This window comes from Channa argus, chromosome 10 (assembly GCF_033026475.1).
Source record: "Channa argus isolate prfri chromosome 10, Channa argus male v1.0, whole genome shotgun sequence".
NCBI classification, from domain to species: domain Eukaryota; kingdom Metazoa; phylum Chordata; class Actinopteri; order Anabantiformes; family Channidae; genus Channa; species Channa argus.
The window spans coordinates 25,032,955-25,054,947 of NC_090206.1; the positions used below are offsets into that span (position 1 = coordinate 25,032,955).

The 21,993-nt window shown below is 40.4% G+C and overlaps 1 protein-coding gene across 3 annotated transcripts in view; it reads right to left on the reverse strand.

Annotated features, from left to right (window-relative positions):
• Positions 1 to 7,879: 7,879 nt before the first annotated feature.
• slc36a1 (solute carrier family 36 member 1) overlaps positions 7,880 to 21,993 on the reverse strand; it is a 39,090-nt gene continuing 24,976 nt past the window's right edge. For all 3 annotated transcript variants that reach the window (XM_067517948.1, XM_067517950.1, XM_067517949.1), the window contains one exon: positions 7,880 to 11,647. In XM_067517948.1, coding sequence (XP_067374049.1) covers positions 11,373 to 11,647 — 275 coding nt within the window. In that variant the 3' untranslated portion in view covers positions 7,880 to 11,372. The remainder of the gene's footprint in view (positions 11,648 to 21,993) is intronic.

The window sequence follows — 21,993 nt, forward strand, 5'->3', positions numbered from 1 at the left end:
TCCTGCCGCAACCCTCCCATCAGGGGCCACCAAGGTGGCCGGGAGAGGCGGGATTCAAACCCGTGGCCTTCTCCCAACCCAATGCTTTACCACTGATCCAGCAATCAGTGGTAGAATTGACTAATGGTCAATAGTCAATTTTTCAAATCAATAAACTGATTCGTTTCTGATCCCATCACAGCTACAGATTTACACGTTTTCTGATGCTGTGGGTGTTTTTACACTTTAATAGCTGCAGCAGGTTCTGACATATGTTGAGTTTTTTGGAGGGTCGTGGTGATGGATGATAGAAGACCAGAGTGATGGACGTCAAGGCTCTTTTTTAAGAGTTATTCATTCATGAACAAAGAGTTTGTTTGCACTAGTGTTTCTAAGTTGGGCAGCAGTTAACAGCATGATGTTTGCTTTCATGCCAATGAAGTGTGTTAATTATACTTTTAAGTTTATCCGATGCTGTCAGTTGATTTTTGTGGACACACACACACGCGTCATCTGTCTCATCCTGTGCAGGTAACGTGGTGTGTAGCCTCATTATCACTGTTCGTGGCTGAAGTTTCTCACCAGAAAAAGCCGCACACATGTCCGTCAAAGGTGCAGCTTCACCTCAGCAAACAGCGAAGCTTCATTGACATAGTGGGAATGTGTCTCCTTAGGCAGACAAATCGTCCACGGCTTATAATTAGGAAGCATTAACTTCACTCTTTCCTAAAGTGTCTCTCTACTGCACAGTGAACATAAGCAGTACCCATCATCTGTTGCTGCCTTAACAGGTGAGAGCTGTCAGGTAAGATTTGTTTTTATAGTGACTATTGGTGATTCACACACATTCACTTTTAACAGTGACATTAATGCCTGTGGTTGGATTGAGTTACAGTATGTAGAAGTGTTTTAATTATTCATTGTTAGAATCGTCCTGATAGTTCTCAGTGTTCCAACCTTCCTCTCAGAATATTCTGACTTTAACTTGGTCATTTTAAATTTGGAGAACAACTGGCCAATTGTCATAATTCCCACTCTACACTTCTCTGTCCTTTCTGCCTGCTCTTACTGCTCAGTTCCCCATCAACGTCCATACCTGTGTTCCCCTTCTCTGTCTCTCCCTCTCAGTCTCGCTCTTTGTCTTCCTCCCTCTCCAGTCCTATTTCCTTTTCCTGGCTTTTACTTTGGTAGCCCCCCCCCTCTCTCTCTCAGTTCCTGTTTCTATAATTCTCACTGCCACCTTCACTACTCATCGTCAGACCCTGATTGCTTTCACCTGTGTCCATGTCCATGTAAACCGCCTCTGGTCCTAAGGTTCTATTGTTTTGTAACCTAATAAACCCCATTTACTGTGTCACTCTTACTTGGGTCCATCCTTAGACACAAACTGTGACACTGATTCTATTTTACAGTGTCAGCATTATAAGGAGAGATATAGATCAGAATTAGCTTTAAACTAACTCGGGGGCATTTATTAAGATTGCACATGATTCCTTTTAAAGACATTTCCATTTTAGTTTTCCATAAGTCGTTTGAGCCTAGTTTTGGTTTTGACCTCACTCAGCGAAAACCTTCTGGCTTGTTTCAATATTCACATTGCAAAGGTAAATTAAAATGTCTTTGCCATCAAATGCTTTTCAACTTTGCTACTAAATAAAACTATAAATCCGAGCACCTAAAAGGAGGTGATCACATCTTGTCTTCTCCCATGAACTCATCTCCTCTTGCTGTCTGCTTCCTCTCCTCACACACACAAAGCATCCAAGGTGAAAAAAACCCATCAGCAAATCTACTTCACCACCGCAGAGTCCACATCTTCAGGTTAAGATGATAATAAAATTCATGGACCTTCTTCGCATTACGAGGTGTTTCCAAGCTTCAGAAGCTTGTGGAAACGATCGTAGATTAACAAGCATCACAATTTTATTTGTGTGTCTATTGTTTTTGGTACTTTCACGATAAATCCTTCAAGTCCAGTGAGCGATGTTTGAACCCCTTCCTTCCCCCTTGACCTTGACCCAATGTTTTTTGGGGATTATGCATCTTTTTCTGATTGTTTTTGTATCTTTTAACACTTTTACAAATTTACGCTCAGTAAGCAGGTTCACAGGCTCCTGGATCCGCCCAGTGACACAAATTCATTTGGCGATGAATTCGATGTGGCAGCATCTGTCGTCTTCTCCCTTTTCCCGCCTGTATCGGTCATCTAGCCGACAGAGACACAGGGCATCGATCATTTTCATATGTGTTTATTCATGAGGCTCACGCGTTGCTGTTCGTATGGCGAATGCGTTTGTGAATTGATTTAACGAAATTCCCGCAGCCGTCACTCAACAGCAGCAGCACGAGAGAGCAAACTGTGTACATGTGCACAAGCAGCACAGTGGCTGTTTGCATTAATAATGATTTGAATTTGGATGAAATTGATTTTATTAAGTGTCGCACCATTACTTAGTGGATTATAAGACACCTTTACATCAAATACTAGCAGCACGAGCAACTAAGGAGCAGCAGGATGGGCCGTAAATCAAATTAGCACTGATGAACGTAAATGAAGACATGAATAAATCATCATAATTATGCTCATGACAGTCACATCATCACACAATCAATGCTGATACAAGCTCATCTCCCTGAGCTCCGGAGTTACGTGTTGTGAATGTTCAAATCCATCTTGTTCTTTTTACTTGTGATGGAACCGTGTGTGTGTGTTGTGACGTGACGTGCGTCATTAAAAAAAAACAAAAAAACAAAAAAACAAAACTTTTTCATTCATCCATTATCTTTTGCTCATTCAGAGTTGGTTCACAGTGCAAGATTTTCCAGGTGTTTGTTTCCCCAGCAACGTCTTCCACCCCTCCTGACAGGATTCGGAGGATTCCCAGGCCAGTTGTTCTATGTCATTTCTTCAACATCTTCTGAGAAACAGATTCAACTTTAAACATCTAACTCCACTTCCTGTTTACGTCAGCTTTAGTATTCATCACATGTAGAAGGTGAAACCCTGACTGGCCTGACACAGATATTAACCATCTTTACAGAAATGATGGTGGCTTTCAAAGTTAGACAGACTCTTCAGATTATCACCTGCTGTCCCAAATAACTGAACAGGTGTGAGAAGACTTAGTCTAGTTCAGTGTAACTGCAAGAAATAAAGTTGCTGTTTAGAGTTTCTATTTCTATCTATTAAGATCCTGGGTCAGGTCAGATCCAGGTCTATAAAATACTCACTTGATCCAGTAGAACCAGGATTGAACACATAAGATATGTTTCTGGCCGACCAGCCTTTTCCTGCCTGAACTGCTGGAAACCTAGATTATGTGTATTTGGAATTGGATTTCTGAAGACCTGGATTCCTAAATTATATAAGTCAAGCGGATTTTGGACCTTTTAAGTTGTGTCCTTGAGAGAAGAGTGGCCATTTCTTTTTACCCACTTCATATTTTGAGTTTTGGACCCTCGGTTTCAAAATAGAAATACACACCTGATCTTGTCACCAGCACTCTTTCATCCACCACAGTGGCTTCAGCTTGATTTTGTCAGCCCTCCACTGAACTCACCACCTCTGTGTTAACGTTTTTTGTCTCTCCGGGTTCCTCACGTACTGGTTCACCGCCCCTGCTGGACACCTGCTCGCCTGCCAACCTATCACCCCAGCATCCCCTCGTCCCAGCCTGTGAACCACTCACCAACCAGCACTTCCCCTTTCTCAAGTAAGACAATCAATATACTCCAGAGGTCGGTCAATTGAGTTCCGTTATCTTGCTCTGACTGTTAGATCTCATACACAGAAATGACGAGAGAGAGAGGCTGCAATTCTGCACTGCAACTCCAGGCTGAGACCCTACACCATTTGTCACCACCCACTCTAATCCCCTTCCTTCTAATTAACTTTTTAAAAGAAATGTCCCCTGCATCGCTCACTTGTTTCGTCTCGAAACAAACTTACAACTTGCGAATTAAATATAAGGTTTTTTTGTCATTTCGGAATAAAAGGACGCAAACTTTTGCACCCAACAGTAAATCTTACTGTAAATTCTTTCCTTAAGAATTTGAATTTGTGTGCATCAGTACTAATAAATCCTTTTAAACGGAAACCTAAAATGTTTAGACCTTAAGTCAAATTAACAAAACCAGGGAACCACTTCAACAGCCTGATTTCTGAGAATTTCCTTTAAAGAAATCATAAATTAGCCTTCTAATTAACTAACTAACTGCTGGGAGGCTGAAAAATTCTGTGTCAAACACAGAATTCAGGGATTTGGTACATTAACTAGACCCTGTGACGCTGTCAAATAAATGTACAGGAGTAAGAAGTACAATCTGAACTGCAGTGCAGTAAAAGTAACAAAATGGAAATTATCTAAGTGAAATTGTACTTAACTTATATACTTGAGTAACTGTACTTAGTTTCTTACCACGTCTGTGAGTTTCTCCAGTCCATTCACGCAGTTCAGGGTTTTGTCTTAGATAATAGAAATATTTTAGACCTTTATGATGCAGCTGAACCAGCTGGACTCCACTGGGTAGTTTTAATCAAATATTGCTGCTATTTTTAATCAGTTGCTGGACAATTACTGTAGAAAAAGCCAATTAATCACTGAAGTTATCTATGAAAATGTATTGTTGTCCATGTGCAGCCATTGTACTCAGCTACTGACTTCTGCAACATCTTATCTTGCTGCATGCCTGAAATCATCCGCGTGGCTGCTGCTTTTCAATTAAGACAACAAACGGCCGTATTGCTTACGCTAAGCCGCCCACCATTTCTAAAGACCCTATCAAACCCAAATACGCATTCAGCTCGGCTCTCTCCGAGTTTTGAAATGGAAAACAGCCTTTCAAAGATGAGAAATAAGAGCCGGAAATCCTTTAAGCCGAGTGTCCACAGGGAAGCTCTCCTTATCTCTGTGCTGTTAGTGGAGGTGGTGCAGCTGCATACTCCTGACGGCTCCACGCAAGCCGCCTGCCCTCAGAATAATTTAGCTTCAGCCAAAACAACACGAACAGGTTTTGAACGAGCATCTGTTCAGTTTGGTAAAAACCGCAGAACCGTAGCTTTGGTTTGACAGGTCAGTGCTGAGGAGTCGGATTTGATCCTTTCTGTCTTTCAAATATTCAGCAGGGTCCATAAGTCAGAGGACACATCTGTTAGGTTTTCGTGTAAAATCGGATGTAATTAATTTAATACGTTGGACACCAGAACGAAAAGCATTTAAAAACCCACTTGCCATTCAAAAGTATCCCTTTACTGAAAGTGTGGTTCATGTAGTTCTACAGCAGAAAAGGATGAGGACTAATACATGAGCCTGATCGAGGCTTGAACCCCTCATGTAGCTGGTTAAAACTCACTCAAATTCTGCAGGTATTTCCCAAATCCACCTACACGCTTCTGTCCAAATTAAAAGAAAACACGACCTATTGCACAGAACCATCCATCTATCATCTAGGTGGCCGGAGCCTATTTCAGCTGTCTGTGGGCGAGAGGTGGGGGTCCACCCTGGCCAGCTATCATGTCTATCTTAGGCCCACTCATATCATATCACAGATTAAGCTAACATTCATGTCTTTGGACTGTGGGAGGAAACTAGAGAAAACGCATGAAAGCACAGGGAGAACATGCAAGTCCACACAGGACGGCCACAGATGACTTGGTATTCGAAACGAGGGACATTCTAGCTGTGAGGTGGCAGGTGCTGACCACTCTACCCCCCGTGCTGCCCTGCAAAAATATGATTTTTTTAACCAGAATCTCAGGTGGTTTTAACAGCATCTGGCTCATTTGGAGAATCATCAGCAGTCACTTTAGTTATTGTGTCCTTATAAAAAACACGTAAATAATGTTGCTGCAGTAATTCACAGCCAAATGTTGATGGTGCTGCTGACAAGAAAAGACAATTTTTTTAAACTTGTACAGATGAAAAAGATTAAAACAAATGTGTGGGAAATGGAGTTTGTCAGAATTCAGAGAGAACTTGGCTGAGTGTCACACAAGTTGAAAAAAGTCATTAAAAACTGACCTTCAGGGTAACGTGAGGTCATCCATGAGGCACAAGTTCTGCCTGAAGTCCATTCATAGTTTATGCTTGTCATCATATACCAACACTGTGCAGATGCCTACACCACAATGTTCCACACCTGCACTACAAAACAAGACAGGAACGCTGGACAGTAGCAAGAAGAACAACAACTGCTTTGTTTGTTGTGTTGTGGGGTGTTGTACAGTGCAGACACTGAACTTTGGGCTGCAAATGGACATCTGTAGAGGATCTGTCCTATTCAAACATAGTGCCCATTCAATCCTGTGCAAGTTGCTCAGATCTTCAGTGCATCTAGTGAAAAAATTAAAATTCACTCAAATAAAATCTGATAATACAGTGAGTCAAGTCGCAGGGTTTGTGATGCTCAGAAACTTTCTTCACGGTTTTCCAACAATTCTCTATCAGAATAAGCCCTTTTGGGCCAGTGTGCATCATGTGATCGACGTGGAGGTCGCAGTGCCACTGCAGGCCATGCTGCCAAAACTGCTTCACTGCCCAGCGCTGATCCTGGGGGCTTGGCCCTGACTACTAATACTAAAAGTACGACTACTACAAAACAACACTGGCTTCAAGCTGTAATGCTCAACAAGTCACTGAGCTGTTATGTGCATAATTTAGCTTGAACACAGAATCTCAATTACACGCAGTCTTATAATGTCACACATTATGTCACAGACGCTGCATTGTGCGAGTGAATAGGGTTTTAGTTTACAGCAAATGAGAAAGTGCTGAATAGGAGTCATCAGCGTGTTATTTGGCCTCTTTTAGTCAGTCGCTAATAAACAAAATAGAGAAGTCATTTCAGAAGGGGCAATGCAACGTGCGAGAACATGAATACTGACCAATGTGATTCGGACCAGTGCCGGAAACTGCAAAGAACAACCCCCCATTACTTCCTGACGCTGCATGGGGCATGTTCTCCAAGGCTAAGCAGACACACACACACACACAGTAATGATCAGCTCATCAGAAATGCGAGACAATGGTCTAGAGGAGAAACTCCCCTGCTCCGACTCTGGTTAATGAAATTCCATTTCTGGCAGACCTTACTGTAAGAGCAGCCGGAGCTTTGCAAAAGGACATTTTCCCGCCCGTTCACGACCCAAGCGGCCTCCTTCAGGTTGAGATCAGTTAGGCAGTGAATGGTTTTCCCCGGACCGCTTGTGCTGGAAATGTTGAAAGGCAGCTGCACTTCAGGCACACGGAGATGAAGAAAAACACAAGTGGAGATGGTGTCAGAAGCAGCTCGGCCTTCACAGCTCCAAGGTCCTTTCTGCTGCTGTGATTTACATTCTGCAGAGCGTTGGCACAAAGACGTGAAGGCTTAAACACACTGACGGGAAAGAACCGAGCACAGTTTGCCCTTTTATGGTTAAGTACTATTTTTACTGACAGTTACACATACAACAAATGTAGGATTTTTACACAAACACGGATGCATTCTCTGCTTTTAGCTTCCATGATGTGAGAATTCAGCTACAATAATCAATCAAACAGGGTTTTGCACAAAAAGTCATAACGGTGACATTAGACAACAATAGTTTTTCATCAACACATTAAATTAAATATTGAAAACACTTCAAACCTTCTGTGCACAAGGACCCTCAATTCTGAAATACTTAGTGATGATCTTGTAGATACAACCAAGGGGGCTGTGAGATGAATGATAGAAAACTGAAGCTGGAAAGACCATGAATTCTCCTTCTTCCATACATTTACTCAGTGTATTAATGTCTTAGAAGTAATTGTACGGCCTTTATTATTGTCACGGAGTGAATATATGCAGCTAGTGCTGAGTATCTCGCTCAAGGAAACACCTGGTGCGTGGGCTGAGATCTGATCCTGCAGACTTGGAGCAAAATAGGAATTGTTATCTTCCAGCTTGTGTTTGAGTGAATCATCAGCGTTGAACAAAACAAGCAGGGCAGTGGGACTTGAGGATCAGAGGTGTATTTCACAAACCAAGATGAGGGATTACGCTGGGATTTTCCGGTTGAATCCAGGCTGAATTAAGCCTCGACTCGGTTGTATGAAAGCAGGTTAAATTGTTCTAAATTAAGTTACTGTGGAGATTAATTCTACCTGCTCCAGAGCAGGTTAACAGCCAGGCTCACAATGATCCCAGTGATTTATCTGTTAGCTCAGCTGATAATCTCATCAGAAACTAATATGATGTACAGTCATCTCTAGTAAAGATGTTGCATTACTTTAATTATCCTGCATCAAAATACTACAGAAATATTGTCATAAATTTGATGCCTACTGCTTTATGTAACAATGTGTTGTATATAAGCGCTAAAGTCACATTCAGGTGTTGCATTACGTACCAGAAGAGGAATCGTTAGTACTCAGCTGGGCATTCGGGCATGAAAGTGTCCCCTGAGACAGGTCAGACCCTTTGGCTTTAGTGGACAAATATCAGAATGAGCGGTACAGATTAAAAAAAAAGAAAAAAAATTAAATAGATAAATTAACCTACATAAAAATAGACACAATTAAATAAAACCATAAAACTAAGTAAATGACAAACAAAATAAAGTGTTTTAAATCAATTTTTTGTAAATTTTCTCAGTTATACCCATTTCAATTGGTCACATTTAAGCAAAGTGTGAAACTGGAAATGACAAGTAATGAGGATTTAAGTGAAGCACCGGTTATTAAATGACTTTTTTTTGGATCCGCTCGTTTGCCAGATTTTTGCCTTTGTTTTTTCCTACCGGCTTATATGTTTCACTTCTCCTTATGTTCTATAGGAAGCTGTTGCTCCTGTATGTTTCTTATACATTTTTGCATCAGTAAATCTGTGATCGATCATGTTGTGATCGGGCACTAATTCCAGCTATCTGCACCCACAAGCACAGGGGCCTGTGAGGTCATAGGGCCCCAGTAAAAGACATAACATAACAAGAACAAATGCAAAAAAGATGCAAAACACTTCAGAAATGATAGAAACCTAAAACAATGTGACAAATGACAAACAAGAAACATCCCAAATAGTCACACAAAATGACCAAAAACACATACGAAACAAGCAAAAATGCTTTAAAGGGCTAAAATTGTTATAAGACAGAGCACAGAACCTGTCAATTACAAACCTACAGTGGCTCACATCAATATATGTAAAGCTGAAAACATTTATTTTGAAAGATAAAAATCAAAAAAATGGATTTAAGCTGCCAAATAAACACTGAAGACTGACATAATAAACTTACAGTTCATGTTTGGCTATGGAACACTGAAGCAGACAGACAGGGTTTATTATTTTATGGTAAAATACCTACGTCGTGTCATTAAAACCTGTGGTTTTTATTACACATATACATTACATGCAGAGTGTCCGGGTTATAAAACAGAAATGACATTTTCAATTTAGCTGTAACTCCTAATAAAAACAGTTTGAATAAAAAAAATTACAAAACCTAACCATTATTTTAGCAAATACATTAAAACATAAAACAGATGAAAATAAACGTTGTCAAACATAAAAAGTGCTAAAACAGTACAAACAAGTTCCTAAAATCGGATGTATTTTTCTCCTGCGTTTGGAAAGATGACATTTTTGTTTTACAGTTTTGCTGGATTTTTGTCTTTGCCCCTTCGATTTCATTGAAGCCTTACGGCTTTTCCCATGTGACATAACTAAAGCCACAGACAACACACGCGCAGCCGTCACATTTTCTCCCTTTTGTTCAGTTATTTGGTTGCTTAGTTGCACTTTTGTACACGAGTGCCTTGCATTCGCCAAAGAATAATTCATGCTCTAGTTTACCATAATTACAATGATTCACAATGCATAATAAGGACTTAATACCTTAAAATGAGGAGAAATCCAGATCTCAGAATTATGAGGTTGTAATAACAGTTCAGTTTGATCATCGTGTTCTTTATGCACAAAAACACTTTTCAAACTACTTTTTTAGTTCTTAGATAATGTTTGGCCCGAGCAGCTTCCATATTAATCCAATGTCATATCACACTGTTTTACATGCACTTAAGTAACCTGGCTAGTGTAAATCCAAATCATCTGTACATAGAGCAGATAAGAAGCCTGATTTCTCCTCTAACCTGGACTTAGTTTGCATTGGTCCCAGATTTTGTCAGTTTTGACCGGAGATGCTTCTCGACTTTATCCCTCTTCTTTGCTTTGTGTTAACAGACTTAAAGTGCAGCAAGAGAAAACCAAGCTCCTTTTCAAAGCCCAGACTCGTTTAAACAGGGCAGTGGTGGCCTAGTGCTTAGAGAAGCCAGCTCGTTATCAGGTCTCCGTAGGGGCTGTGCCTCTACTGGGCAGTGGCCAGTGTGACGTCGTGTGATTGGCTAACTTCTCTGTGAAACTACCCTGAATAACAAAGGTTTCGAGAACAGACCCGTTTAAATTTCTATGAGCCACTGTGTGTTAATTCAGTTGTATTCAAGGTCCATTCATGCCCTTCACTCTGCTACTTTCCCTGTTTGCAGCTTTTTGATTTGTAAATGAGCAGGAGAAATCCACCTGGTGAAATGAGCTTTCTCACTGAAATCTGCTACTGTTTGCTGCCGAGTTTCTTGAGGGAATGGAATCTTGTAAACAGTAGCCGATAAAGAGCCTGTGTCCTGTACAGGTCTCCTGTAATTTGCCTTGGTGAATGCAAAATACTTCTGTACAATTAGGCACTGTTGTAAATACAGTACACCTGCTCAAACACTGCTGACAAAACTGATTTTTTAGTTACTCGATTTAAAGTTTGTATGATGTTTGTATGATGTGTGCTATTATACTGAATAAGGCATAAATCAAAGTGCAAAAAAAGAAAAAAGGCTAATTTCTTTCCTCATTATGACATGGTGGGTACAGATGTCTGTACAATTTTAACAACAGTGTCTAATATGGATGTTTAAAAAAAAAAAAAAGCTCAAAGACCAAATCGATACCAGTTTTTGAGGTAGTTTGATTTTTGCTCATTGAAGCATTAAACAGGCTGTCAGAATGATAGATTACCTCTAAAAACCATCTACTCTCTGAAAATCTACTTATAATCTCTCCTATTTGATAAATATTATTAATGATATTTATATTACTTAGCTTTTACCATAATTATGATAATGTTAGATTGCACTAAATGGCTGCGGTTAATAAAATGCGAGTAGCTGCCCGTAGGCATGTACGACAGAGACAACAGGACACTGTAGTACAGGGGGGACATAATGGAGCACAACATCAAGCACCACAAATCCTTACAGCCTCACACTGCTCGAATTCTACAATGGCCCCTAAATCCAACAGCAGCAAGTCAAAGAAGAAAAAATGTAATGTGCCCCAAAATGCTTTCTGAAAGTCTTGGGTACGTTGCTTCCACCAGTCATTTGAGGTCTTCACTGGACCATGTAGTTGGAGAAAGTCTCTTCGTGCTTTTCAGCGTTTCGGGCAACGATTTCCATGATGGCGATGTAGGTTCCTGTGACAAAGCCGACCAGCCCCACCAGGCTGATGACGATGTTCTTGGCGGTGGCCAGTGGGGACAGGCCCTCCGTGTGAAAAGCTAGCATCTCAAGTATGGGAGGGAAGATCAGTGCCAGGAAACTGCTGCTGACAGAGCCAACCAATGAGATGACGAGGTCCAGCTCCGGTATCAGGATGGCGAGAGCACCTGGAGGACAAACAGAGACAGCATGGGAGAGAGGGCTTTGTGACCCCACCTGAGAGGCTTAGGTTTAAGAGAGACAGAGTGTAACAGACTGTGGTTCGCCGCAAATAAAAAGCTCTAAAATATACAAAGGAAAAGCACATACAGATCTACTTCCTAAATTTGATGTTTTTGTAGCCTTTTGATACATGATGCACCTTTTTGATCCCACTGACCAAACTGTCAAGTTTGTCATTCTGCAGGTGTTTTGTCTGTTTCATATATGAACAGACAACGTTAGGAGAATTCAGCCTCGGACACTGTCCAGATTGTCCTTTCATGCACGTGTGTCCTTTCAACTGTGGGAAACTCTGCTCCAGTTCAGTGCGCAGTGCACCAGCGCTAACAGGAAGCAAGAGATGATGAAAAAAACTTAGGTTGTGGGAAACTGTTTTTTTTACAGCACATCGGAGCAGTGCATCTAATAAAAAAAAAAAAAAAGGTTCCATCACTCGACTACAACAGCAGCTTCATCAACACACCTCACGGATTTATCATTCGGAGATGCTGAGGACCATGTTAAAAAACAGCATCATCTTTACATACGCTTACAAAAACCTTTAACTAATGTGACAGAATATTCAAAATGGCTTTAAAAACATAAGAGATTTAATGATAGATTTAGAGGCAGGAGCAACACAGAAACTTGTGTGATCAAATGTGACCAGAAAAAAAAGGAAGACTTAGTAATTTTTGCAGCCTGAGCTGGAAGTAAGTTGGAAATAAAATTGAATTATATGCATTTTTTTTTTTCTTTTACTCGTTTTGTGGGTTTTGTTATAGTAGTTCCTACTGTACCGTACGTTCTTCAATTTTCAATCACCCGCATATGACTTTCAATTGCATTAATCTGTCCAAAAGGTGCTATATAAATAAGGTTTTCATTGATTTATCTATTTCAAATTGTACTGGTATGTATCCCTGTCAAATTAGAAAATGTAATCTTCTCTATTACACTAGATGGCAGGTCCCAAATACGAGGAAAAAAAAAACAACTAGGATGACAGGATGACATGGGGCGAAAAAGTAGACAGTAAGAAAATCAGATAAATTAGCAAAAAAGGTGATAATGCAACAGGAAACGGTGAAGAAACAACAAATTCAGAGGGAGAGGGCAGATTGTGTTGCTGTGAAAAAATAAAGCAGTGATTGTTAGCATTGTTGTTCCTGTGTCAGCACGAGTGGTACCCATGTTCTTATAGTCCCCAGGACCCAAGTCACCTTCACCTGTTGCCGTGGAGATCGGCATTAACAGCACCTTGCAGCTGCCCTCGGACAAAACAAAGTCTCGCTCCAATGCCGCTCGGCATTGTTGCGGCTGAGGTGGGTGCTTCCGATCCCGCTGACACGATTCACGGCAAAGCTTTGATTTTGAAATGTCTGCATGTGAGCGATCATTACATGCATGGACACTCCTGAACAGAGACGAGCTTGCTTTGCTGCTTCAGGCACACACACTCCTCATCTCGTCCCATAGCAAGCAGAGAGGACAAGTCAGGTGTTCTTGTTCTCTCTGAATGTCGGACACCCATTACCAAGAAATGATAAAAGACTCTTTAAACTGCAATCAATAGCCTGCTGCTGTGGGTTCACAACGTCTGTCAAATTAACCTACGGGGCAACGGCAAGGTCGAACTTTCATGTGACAAGCGTGGTGAAAGGACCTTGCCGCCACACGCTCATAGGGGGTAAACCTGTCACTTCTAGGGTAAGGTCGTTGCCGACGAAGGGTGCTCTTCAAACTACATTTGAAGCTTTCCAAGCCAGCAAACAAGGCAGGCGAGGCAGTGAAGAAGTATGGTGAGGGGGTAGGGGCTTACCTAAAGGGTACGCTGAGCCTTCAGAGCAAATAAACTGCAAGGCTGTAGCTAAAAGGCTGTCTGCTGTCCCCTGAGACCAAGGCAGACTGTAGATCATCAGGCAGCTTCAAAGACCTGAGGACGAAATGCTCCCAGCACACTAATTTGGCCCGACAAACCTCCAATCTTACAGAAACAAAGATAAAATATTCCGTTTTCTTCCTGCCATCCTGCTGGGGTTTCCTTAGACACCATTCTACACCGAAAGACTTCTCAGAGAACCACAGAAATGTCAGGGAAGGAGAAAACGGGATGATGATCATAGTTTTATAATGTCTGGCAAAGTCAAGCGTGTTTGTTAGAGGCGAACTGAATCAATCTTAAAGGTCGGACTTTGCATCTACAGAGAGGTTTCATGTGAAAAAAGAAAAACACATAACTATCTACATAGGATTCATTTCAAGTTAGATGCAGATAATCAACAATAAATAAAGAGAATCAAAAAACAAACTATAAAAAGCGCATAATGAAATTACTTTTAAAAAACTGTGACGATGTCCAATTGCATTTTCTTTAAATAGTCAGCTACAGATTTGTATCAAATGGTTTTGACTTTGGGAGACACACTTCCACTTCAACACACTTCACCAACTGGTTCAGCAGCAAAACGGCATTTCAATTATTGTATAAATGAAGGAGTTTACCAAGTACTTGTAGAAGTGCCTGATCAACTCAGAACCTGGATGTCCTGCCACCTATCCATCATGACCAACATCACATGCCTTGGGCGCCCATGACCATGTCCATAGTTCACTTTGTCTTTGTTTTTGTCTCAAAAACTCAACTTTGTCTCAACGATTGCATCTCATGTCCAATCAATTGCCAGTTTGCCACAGGTGGATGCATCTCAAGTAAACCTGACCACAAGTCCCAAAGAAAATGGTCCTTGTGGTCAACAAAACACACTGTTTGTAGGGAAATAAATAATAGAAACCCTTGGTTATAGCTCCAAGGATATGTCAAGAATACAACCTGCTTAGCAGTAATTTGGTTATTTGTGTCTGCGTCCTGTATAGAGCTGATAAAGTGAAATGTCTCAAAGCTCTTAGGTTCTGATTTTACTGTTATTTTCTTATTCATAAACGATAGGAAAAAGTCTACTGGTGCACAAATGTGTCAAAAGGGACGATGACCAAATTAAAAGACACAATCATAATTTGAATGGCACTCTCTGAATGAAATAGCTCCTCTGCTCTATTAGTCAGAATGTCAATGAATGATTTCAAGCGTATTAAGTGTAATAATCAATTTAATATCAATAGATCTCCACTGATCCATGCTGCAGGAAAACCAGAATCAGGTAAATTGGTAACGCCCTTCAAACAGCCAGTTTTCACGGACACAATTTCCTGATGATCATACTGTGATGTTCAAATCACATTATATTTCATTTTACTCGACCTTGTTAATGTAGGTTGACCTATAAGCAGTGACGCTGGAAAGATGATGACAAGGAAATAAATTCAATTTCTCTGGCACAGTCTCATCATTGGCAGCAAAACAGTCATATTCCTTCATCATCAACTTGGCATCAAAAAACACACCTCATGGTGCCAGTTTTTCTGAATAATTCCTCTTCCTCCATTTCTTCTTTGACATAAGCTCTGGATCTCCTCCTTCTGCTTCTTCCCACCACTTCCTCACTCTGTTGATTCACTATTCTCGTTGCCTAGATAAGCCATCAAAATGGCCAATATCCAAACCAACAGACGGTGCTTCAGATTAATGGTTCTACACGGTTTCTTTAAGGAGTGATGTTTAAGATGCACTCAACCTTTCTTCTGCCCCAACAACGATGAAGCTGCTTCGGTGCCAGTAAAATGTCAGTGACATGGTTTGAGTGGGACTTCAAGCCATATCCATCCAGTGTTCAGCCTATTCTATTAGAGGACTCATCCATTTGTTGACTCCCAGGAATGTGACTGCCAATTTAGATAGAACAGTTATTTAGATAGAATAGGGTTAAGGGCGTGGGAAAATACTCTAGAACACTCTATAATTAACCAATTGTAAAATTGGCAGATTGTTTAATAATAGAAAGTTGTTTCACACAATTATACTAATAACTGGTGAGTAAGGAATGATCACTGCAGGTCTATCTTTATAAAAGGATATACATGTAATAAATGGGTTTTGTATAACATAATCCACTACTAATACTACTACTACACTACAACAACCGCTACTGCGGCTACTACCGGAAGGACGGTATTAGAAGGAACAAACAAAGCAGAGTTTGCTGACCATCTGCTTGCCAATAAAGGTTCCTGGCTACATTCATTGAGGATGTGTCTGGTAAGAGGTTACAAATGGCACAAAATCTCTCCCCATGCATTGATTCCCTAAGCTGAACAGTCGATCAGAGTGGTCTCTCTCGTCAATGTGAACGCTGTAAATTCACCTTGTTTGATACTAACAGGACGGGACACACTGCAAAAACCTAAGTACTTACCTCGTACTAGGAAGTCACTATTACAAGGGTGTTTTACTGTACTTTTACTACTTGAGCTTGGGAAGCTCTTTCACAAAGTTCCTTTGTACTTTGCTGATACAGAGAAAAATCAAATGTTGCCAAAGTACAATCCGTCTTATTTTCATGACAGTCCTCCGTATTTACCTCAAGCCAAAATGAGTCACAGTGGCTCCAGCACAAAATAGAAGTATTTTCACTGGACTGAGAAACATATGTGTGCCTGAGGAGGGGTTATATCTAGTGAGGGCCTGTAAAAAAAGTTCCTTACTATGCAATTACAAACTTTAGTAAGAGGGGGTGACTGTCCTCACTAAACTATTCATTCTAGATCCTCCACACACGGCTCGAATTTGTTAGAGAATGAAATACATTATTTCAGCCCTTGGGATACATTTTGGGAGAAATCAAAACCTATGGCTAGGTGGAAAGTCTCATTAAAGTTACCGATCCAATTTATCGTGGCTCATGGTTGTTTGAAATTAAAAAACTACCCGGTAACAGAACCTGCCGCTACAATTCTCCCCTACAAGTGTTTGAGGATTCATTTCATCAGTAGGTGACAGTCGGCTGCAGGGGCTATAATCAATTTGTGAGCATTATTTATTTAATTTAATCTTTTTTTAAGCAGGATTCAGTGAGATCAAATTAGTTTAGACACCAATATTACATAGTGGAAAAGCTTTAGAAAGACTCAGCAACCAACTGTCCTTCTGTTGTATATTTTACACTTAAACCTTCTTTTTATAGTTTCAGATAAAATTCCTTTGTTTACAGATCATCCCGGGCCTATTAACACTGCTGATAGAAAACTCAACAACTGCTGTTGCTTCAATAAATGTTTTTCAGGCAATTACCAGGAGGCATTTCTGGATCAGCTGATCGTAGTTAGTGATGCTATTCTTCTAGCGAAAAATGCTCTACAGAACAAACTGTGTTTGGTACTTTATTTGGGTGGATCAGTTAAAGTAAGGCAGGAAACCATTGTACAAAACAGCCTTTATAGCTGTAGAGCTGCAGGCAAAACCGTGCAAATCCAACATGTCATCAAGGTAAACAACGCCTTTTAACATGTTGTGCTATCAGGAAAACCATGGTGTGAATGAATGTGACTGCTCAAGGCTCAGATTAAGCCCTTTACTCCCCAGAATAAAAGTTTTTTTGTGCAGTTCACATATTTACCATTTTGTAAAAAGTCTACCTTAATTGCAAAAGGCAAAGAATTCTGGTGTTCAACTAACACTGAGGAACATTTAGGGAAAATGAGAAACACAATAGTCAAGAATGTGTCTTTTAACTCTGTTTTACGCTTGGATTTCAATGCAATAACACATTTTGTGTCTATTACGTACATTTTGACTTTTTGGTAATTTGGTGTTCACAGCCTGAAATCTCAGGTTTGGTGTATACATTTTCTTTGTAATGAGACTATTTTGTGAATCTCAAAGAAATTTTTACTTAACTAAAGCATAAAAACAACTACTGTAGGTGCCTTAGGCAAAAAACATGAAGACGCCAATAAAATGTCATACTGACGGGCAGAAGGGTTCTTGTCCATGATAACACTTACTTAATGTCCAGTCAATGTAATACGTGTGTTATTCAACTCTAGGACCGGACGAAGACTTTACACTGCTTCTTATTCACCCATTCACACTCACAATCACCAGGAGAAACTAAATTGGGGTTCAATGTCTTGCTCAAGGACACTTTGACGTGTGACCGGAGGAGCCGGGGATAAAAAACTGGTGGACAACCGCTATAACTCCTGCACCACAGTCTCCCCAAAAAAAAAACCACTCAGCTTAAATGTCATTCAAAAACAAGGACCCCCTGCGTTATTACAGCATTTAAACAGTGTTTGAAGAACAAAGTACAAAAACACACCTCTCAGTGTTCATTTTACATAATAGAGATTTAGCCTTGAACAGCTGCCTGGGTTTCATGTGTAAGCATGATAATAAGCAGCAGCAGCGAAAATGAGAAAAAGCACAGCGTGGCCTTCAGGGTGGAATTACAACGAATGCTGATGACTGTTTACCTTCTGAAGCAAAGCCAACAACTGGGCAAAATCACTACTCTAAATTGAACGGCTGTGAAGGGAGGTATCATAAATAAGCATGTTGGCTGAATGTTTACAGCCTGGTTTCATGAATAAATCCATTGCAATCTCTTCTAAAACTATGATTTTGATATAATTGATGTGCACCTTGGGGAAAATGGAAGGCAGGCCAAAGTGCAAGCAATCACGTTTCCTGGGGAAAATGGAAAAGTTTATGAAAAGATTGTGACAAACTTGAGTCATACACCTGAGCAGGCAGTGGTGGCCTAGAGGTACAAAGAAGTAAGTAAATTGAAAATGGCAGAAACAGAAAATCTGGCAAAGGTAAAGAAATGATAACACTCATGTTGCTCAATAACTAACCCATAGCTGTGCACTGAGTCAGCAGCGTCTTTCTTCATGGTGCTGCAAATTATCATAGCTCTCAATCATCTTAAAAACAAGGTCGGAAAAAGACGTTTCTGCCGGATTGTTGGACAAAGTGACCGAAAGTGAGGGTGTCGAAGGCAAAGTCACATAAAGTTAAAAAGGACAGTCAATTCTGGCACACAACACAACCCAGCACGAGCTGCCATTCCTTCTTAGTGGTGCATTGTACAACAACACAATTCCATCAAGAGACCTTTGTAGCCTGCCATGCCATTGGTTGGGAATGTAACATTTCATTATGTGATACCTGCAAGATGCCGAAAAAATTAATCAAACACAAAGGACAAACTGAGTGTGTTCAGATGTTAACAAAATGAGAACGCTAAAGCCCTGCTAGTGGTCTGCAGGGTCTGCAATGTTTCATTATTTTCTGCATGTTAGAAGACAAAGTCCTTGTTTAATGTGCAACTTGATCCAAATACTGAAAGTCCTAGTCCAAAACGATTTTTACTATTACTATTACAGTTTTTCTTAGTTTTATTTTGTATTAAGTAAATATGCAGGGACTAGAGTTGATGCAAAATAAAATAAAATCTAATATAAATTAAGAATAATCATCATCATTTACTTCAACCTTTTAGGCTTACAACCGGCACCTGGTTTAGTAACCATATACACCAGATCTTTGAGGGGGTGGGGTAGTGCATCAAAGGCTTTAATGACAACAACACTTTTCAGTGTGTCGACCTGCATTTCCTGCTCTTAAAAGATGATACAGATGCAAGACCTGGTTGTTACTGTTCAACAAGAAAGAGGAAAGGTTGTTAGGGTCACAGGGGGAAAGCGCTTGACATTCTGCTGACTCCCTGATGTAGCATAAAGCTGCAGTGTCTTGGTTCTATTGCTGAAAGCGCTGGAACTCAACTTTAAACTCTCATCTCAGCAGGCTCATATTACCCGTCTTAGCCGATCTGTGATGTTTTATATCTGATGATACTAAGAGTGTAAGAGTCAAATATCCAATGATGGTGACTTAAGCTTTTTCTCCTTCTGTTGTAGGGAAGTTATGTTTTTCTCACATCCCCTGTATTTCAGGATTATTTGTCTTATTTACAAGTTAAACAACGTAGGAAAATTTTCTGTATCACGTCTCCACATTTTGGTGAATCTCACCTTGTGAAAGTAAATGGGGTCTTATGCAGTGATGAGCTCGATATTAGGAAAGTATAAAGAACACATTCTATTTTTATAATTTCCTTAAATGAGGCCACTGCTATACCAGTTCCTTTTTGTGCCCTTTTTAAATCTTGACACTGCAGAAGGAGGAAGTGGATGGATAAGCACAACAGATAGAGAGCCTATACACGAAAAACAGCCGCAAGTTCATGTTAGGTTGGTTGACATCTCCCACCAATATTCCATCTTGTTAAGTTAAAAAAACATTACATTCGCCTTTTCAGAGCAATGTCCAGTTCCATCTGGGAACTGAAAGTACAATATGCCAGTTTCCAAGGTGAGGATTGTAGCTTCCTAATCATGTTGTTACAAATATTTAAGCACTATACAGTGCATCTGGTCACAGAGCAAGACTCAGAAAAAAACAGAACAACAAAAAGTATGAGAGAGGGACACAACGCTGAAAAGCACAGAAAAAGCAGAAGAGGAGTGGGAGTGGGCAAAGATGGAGTAAGAGGGGGAAGTTGACCTTCTCCACCCAGCAGGAGGTCCTTGCTACAGGCAGAAGTCCCAAGGCTGACCTGCTTACAACCCAGCTACTCAGGCTGTGCTTCTTTCAGCTCGGCACACACACTAAGAGCTGGTGGTTTGAATGTTTTGGGATTAGACGGTGCATTTTAAAGAAGACTCGCACATTCAGACACGCTGGTTTGTGTCATTTAGCTCTGACTGTTCTTCCTGTGATCTGAGATCAGGTGAGACTGTCGAAACTTCCGCGTGTAAGTACACTGAAATAGAACAGAGAAAAATGGGGTCATCAACATCTTTACTGGTATCTGAGTAGTAAAGAATCGGCGTTTAACTGCTGAGGTCGCTCTGCTTAGCATTAAAACAGGGTTTGCTTTGGTTGTATTTACATACTGTGCTCATCCTACTGGGGCAACGCTCGTTAGTTCCAATTAAGGGAACACAAACACAGAATGATAGCTTTGCTTGGGGTGTCAGTGGAATAATTTCAGTTTTTTTATTTAATTTTAATATTTTCATTCAGGCATAAATAAAACTAAACTATATAAAACATTATTTTTATGCTGTGTTTTAGAATTTTGTCTCCTATGACAATGCCCCTGTCAACAAAGTCATGTCAGTACATAAATGGTTAGCCCAACATCAAATCTCATGCTACATCTTGGAGGCGAACTGTAACAAGCCTGAGCTTATGATCCAACATCAGCACTGGACCTCACTAATGCAGAATGGGAGAAAATCCCTTGAAACCAGATTGTAAAACTTAATCTTAATCTCTTCCGCACACCTTAATAAGTCACAGTCACGGTATATTTTTTATTTTTTTCCCTGAGGTCACTGTGGGGAATCAGTACGTAAGCAATTGAAAAATTGTTTCCTGATTGTCATATTTCCCTCAGGCTTTCTGACTAAGCTTGTAGACCAGAGTTGAACAGCTTTTCAGAAAGATTCTTTTGGAGCAAAAAAAAAAAAAAAAAAAAAAAAAAAAAAAAAAGTCTTTCTCCAATGTTTCTCCAAAGGGCTTTTGGAGAAAACATTCGGGTCTTAAGTGCCAGAAGCCACCCAGTCATTATTTTACTATCCTGTATTAAACTTAACCTAACTGTTATTGTGCGTCAGTTTCCCCGAGTGGCATTGGCAACGTTCACCTGCCAACGTTCATTTGCACGCCAAGAAATAAATGGAGTCCTGGCAGATGTGTGCTGTCTTGAAGTTGCACTCACAGATCTACATATGACATCGACTCTAGACAGAGAAAAATTCCCATCAGCGTTTGAAAGCATGAAGGCATCAAATTTTGAGCATGTTTCCAAAATAGCAGTAACAGCAATTGTGAGCTCCTCCACTCCCCAGCCTACCTTATAAGATTTATACTTACTTTACCAATTTAGGTAATTTATTTAATGTTTAAAATGTCTTATGTCTAGCCAACTGCTTCTACTAAAGGTCTTTTGGTTCAAATTATTTATTGTTGCCATATAGTTTGTTTTCCAGTGCCATTATTCTATAAGTGCTTTTCTAAAAATAGACCTTAAAAACAACAGCAGGTTCATCACGTCACCCCTCATGTGATCTTTGATTCACTGCCTCTCAGACTTATGGCAATTCAGATTAACTAAAACAGGAGCAGAAAGCAAAGGCCAAACAACAAAGGTGATCCAGCTCCCTGAAACGTAAAGGTGAATGTGCCCACATCATGTTTTTGAAGGGGTAAAAATATGACAGCACTACAGCCCTACAACATGCAGCATGCGTTCCCAGCGGCACGCCACCTTTGTGCTACTGTGCCCTGAGAAGAAGTACAAAGAAAAAAACACAAAGACGAGTAGGAGGCTCACGCGACATC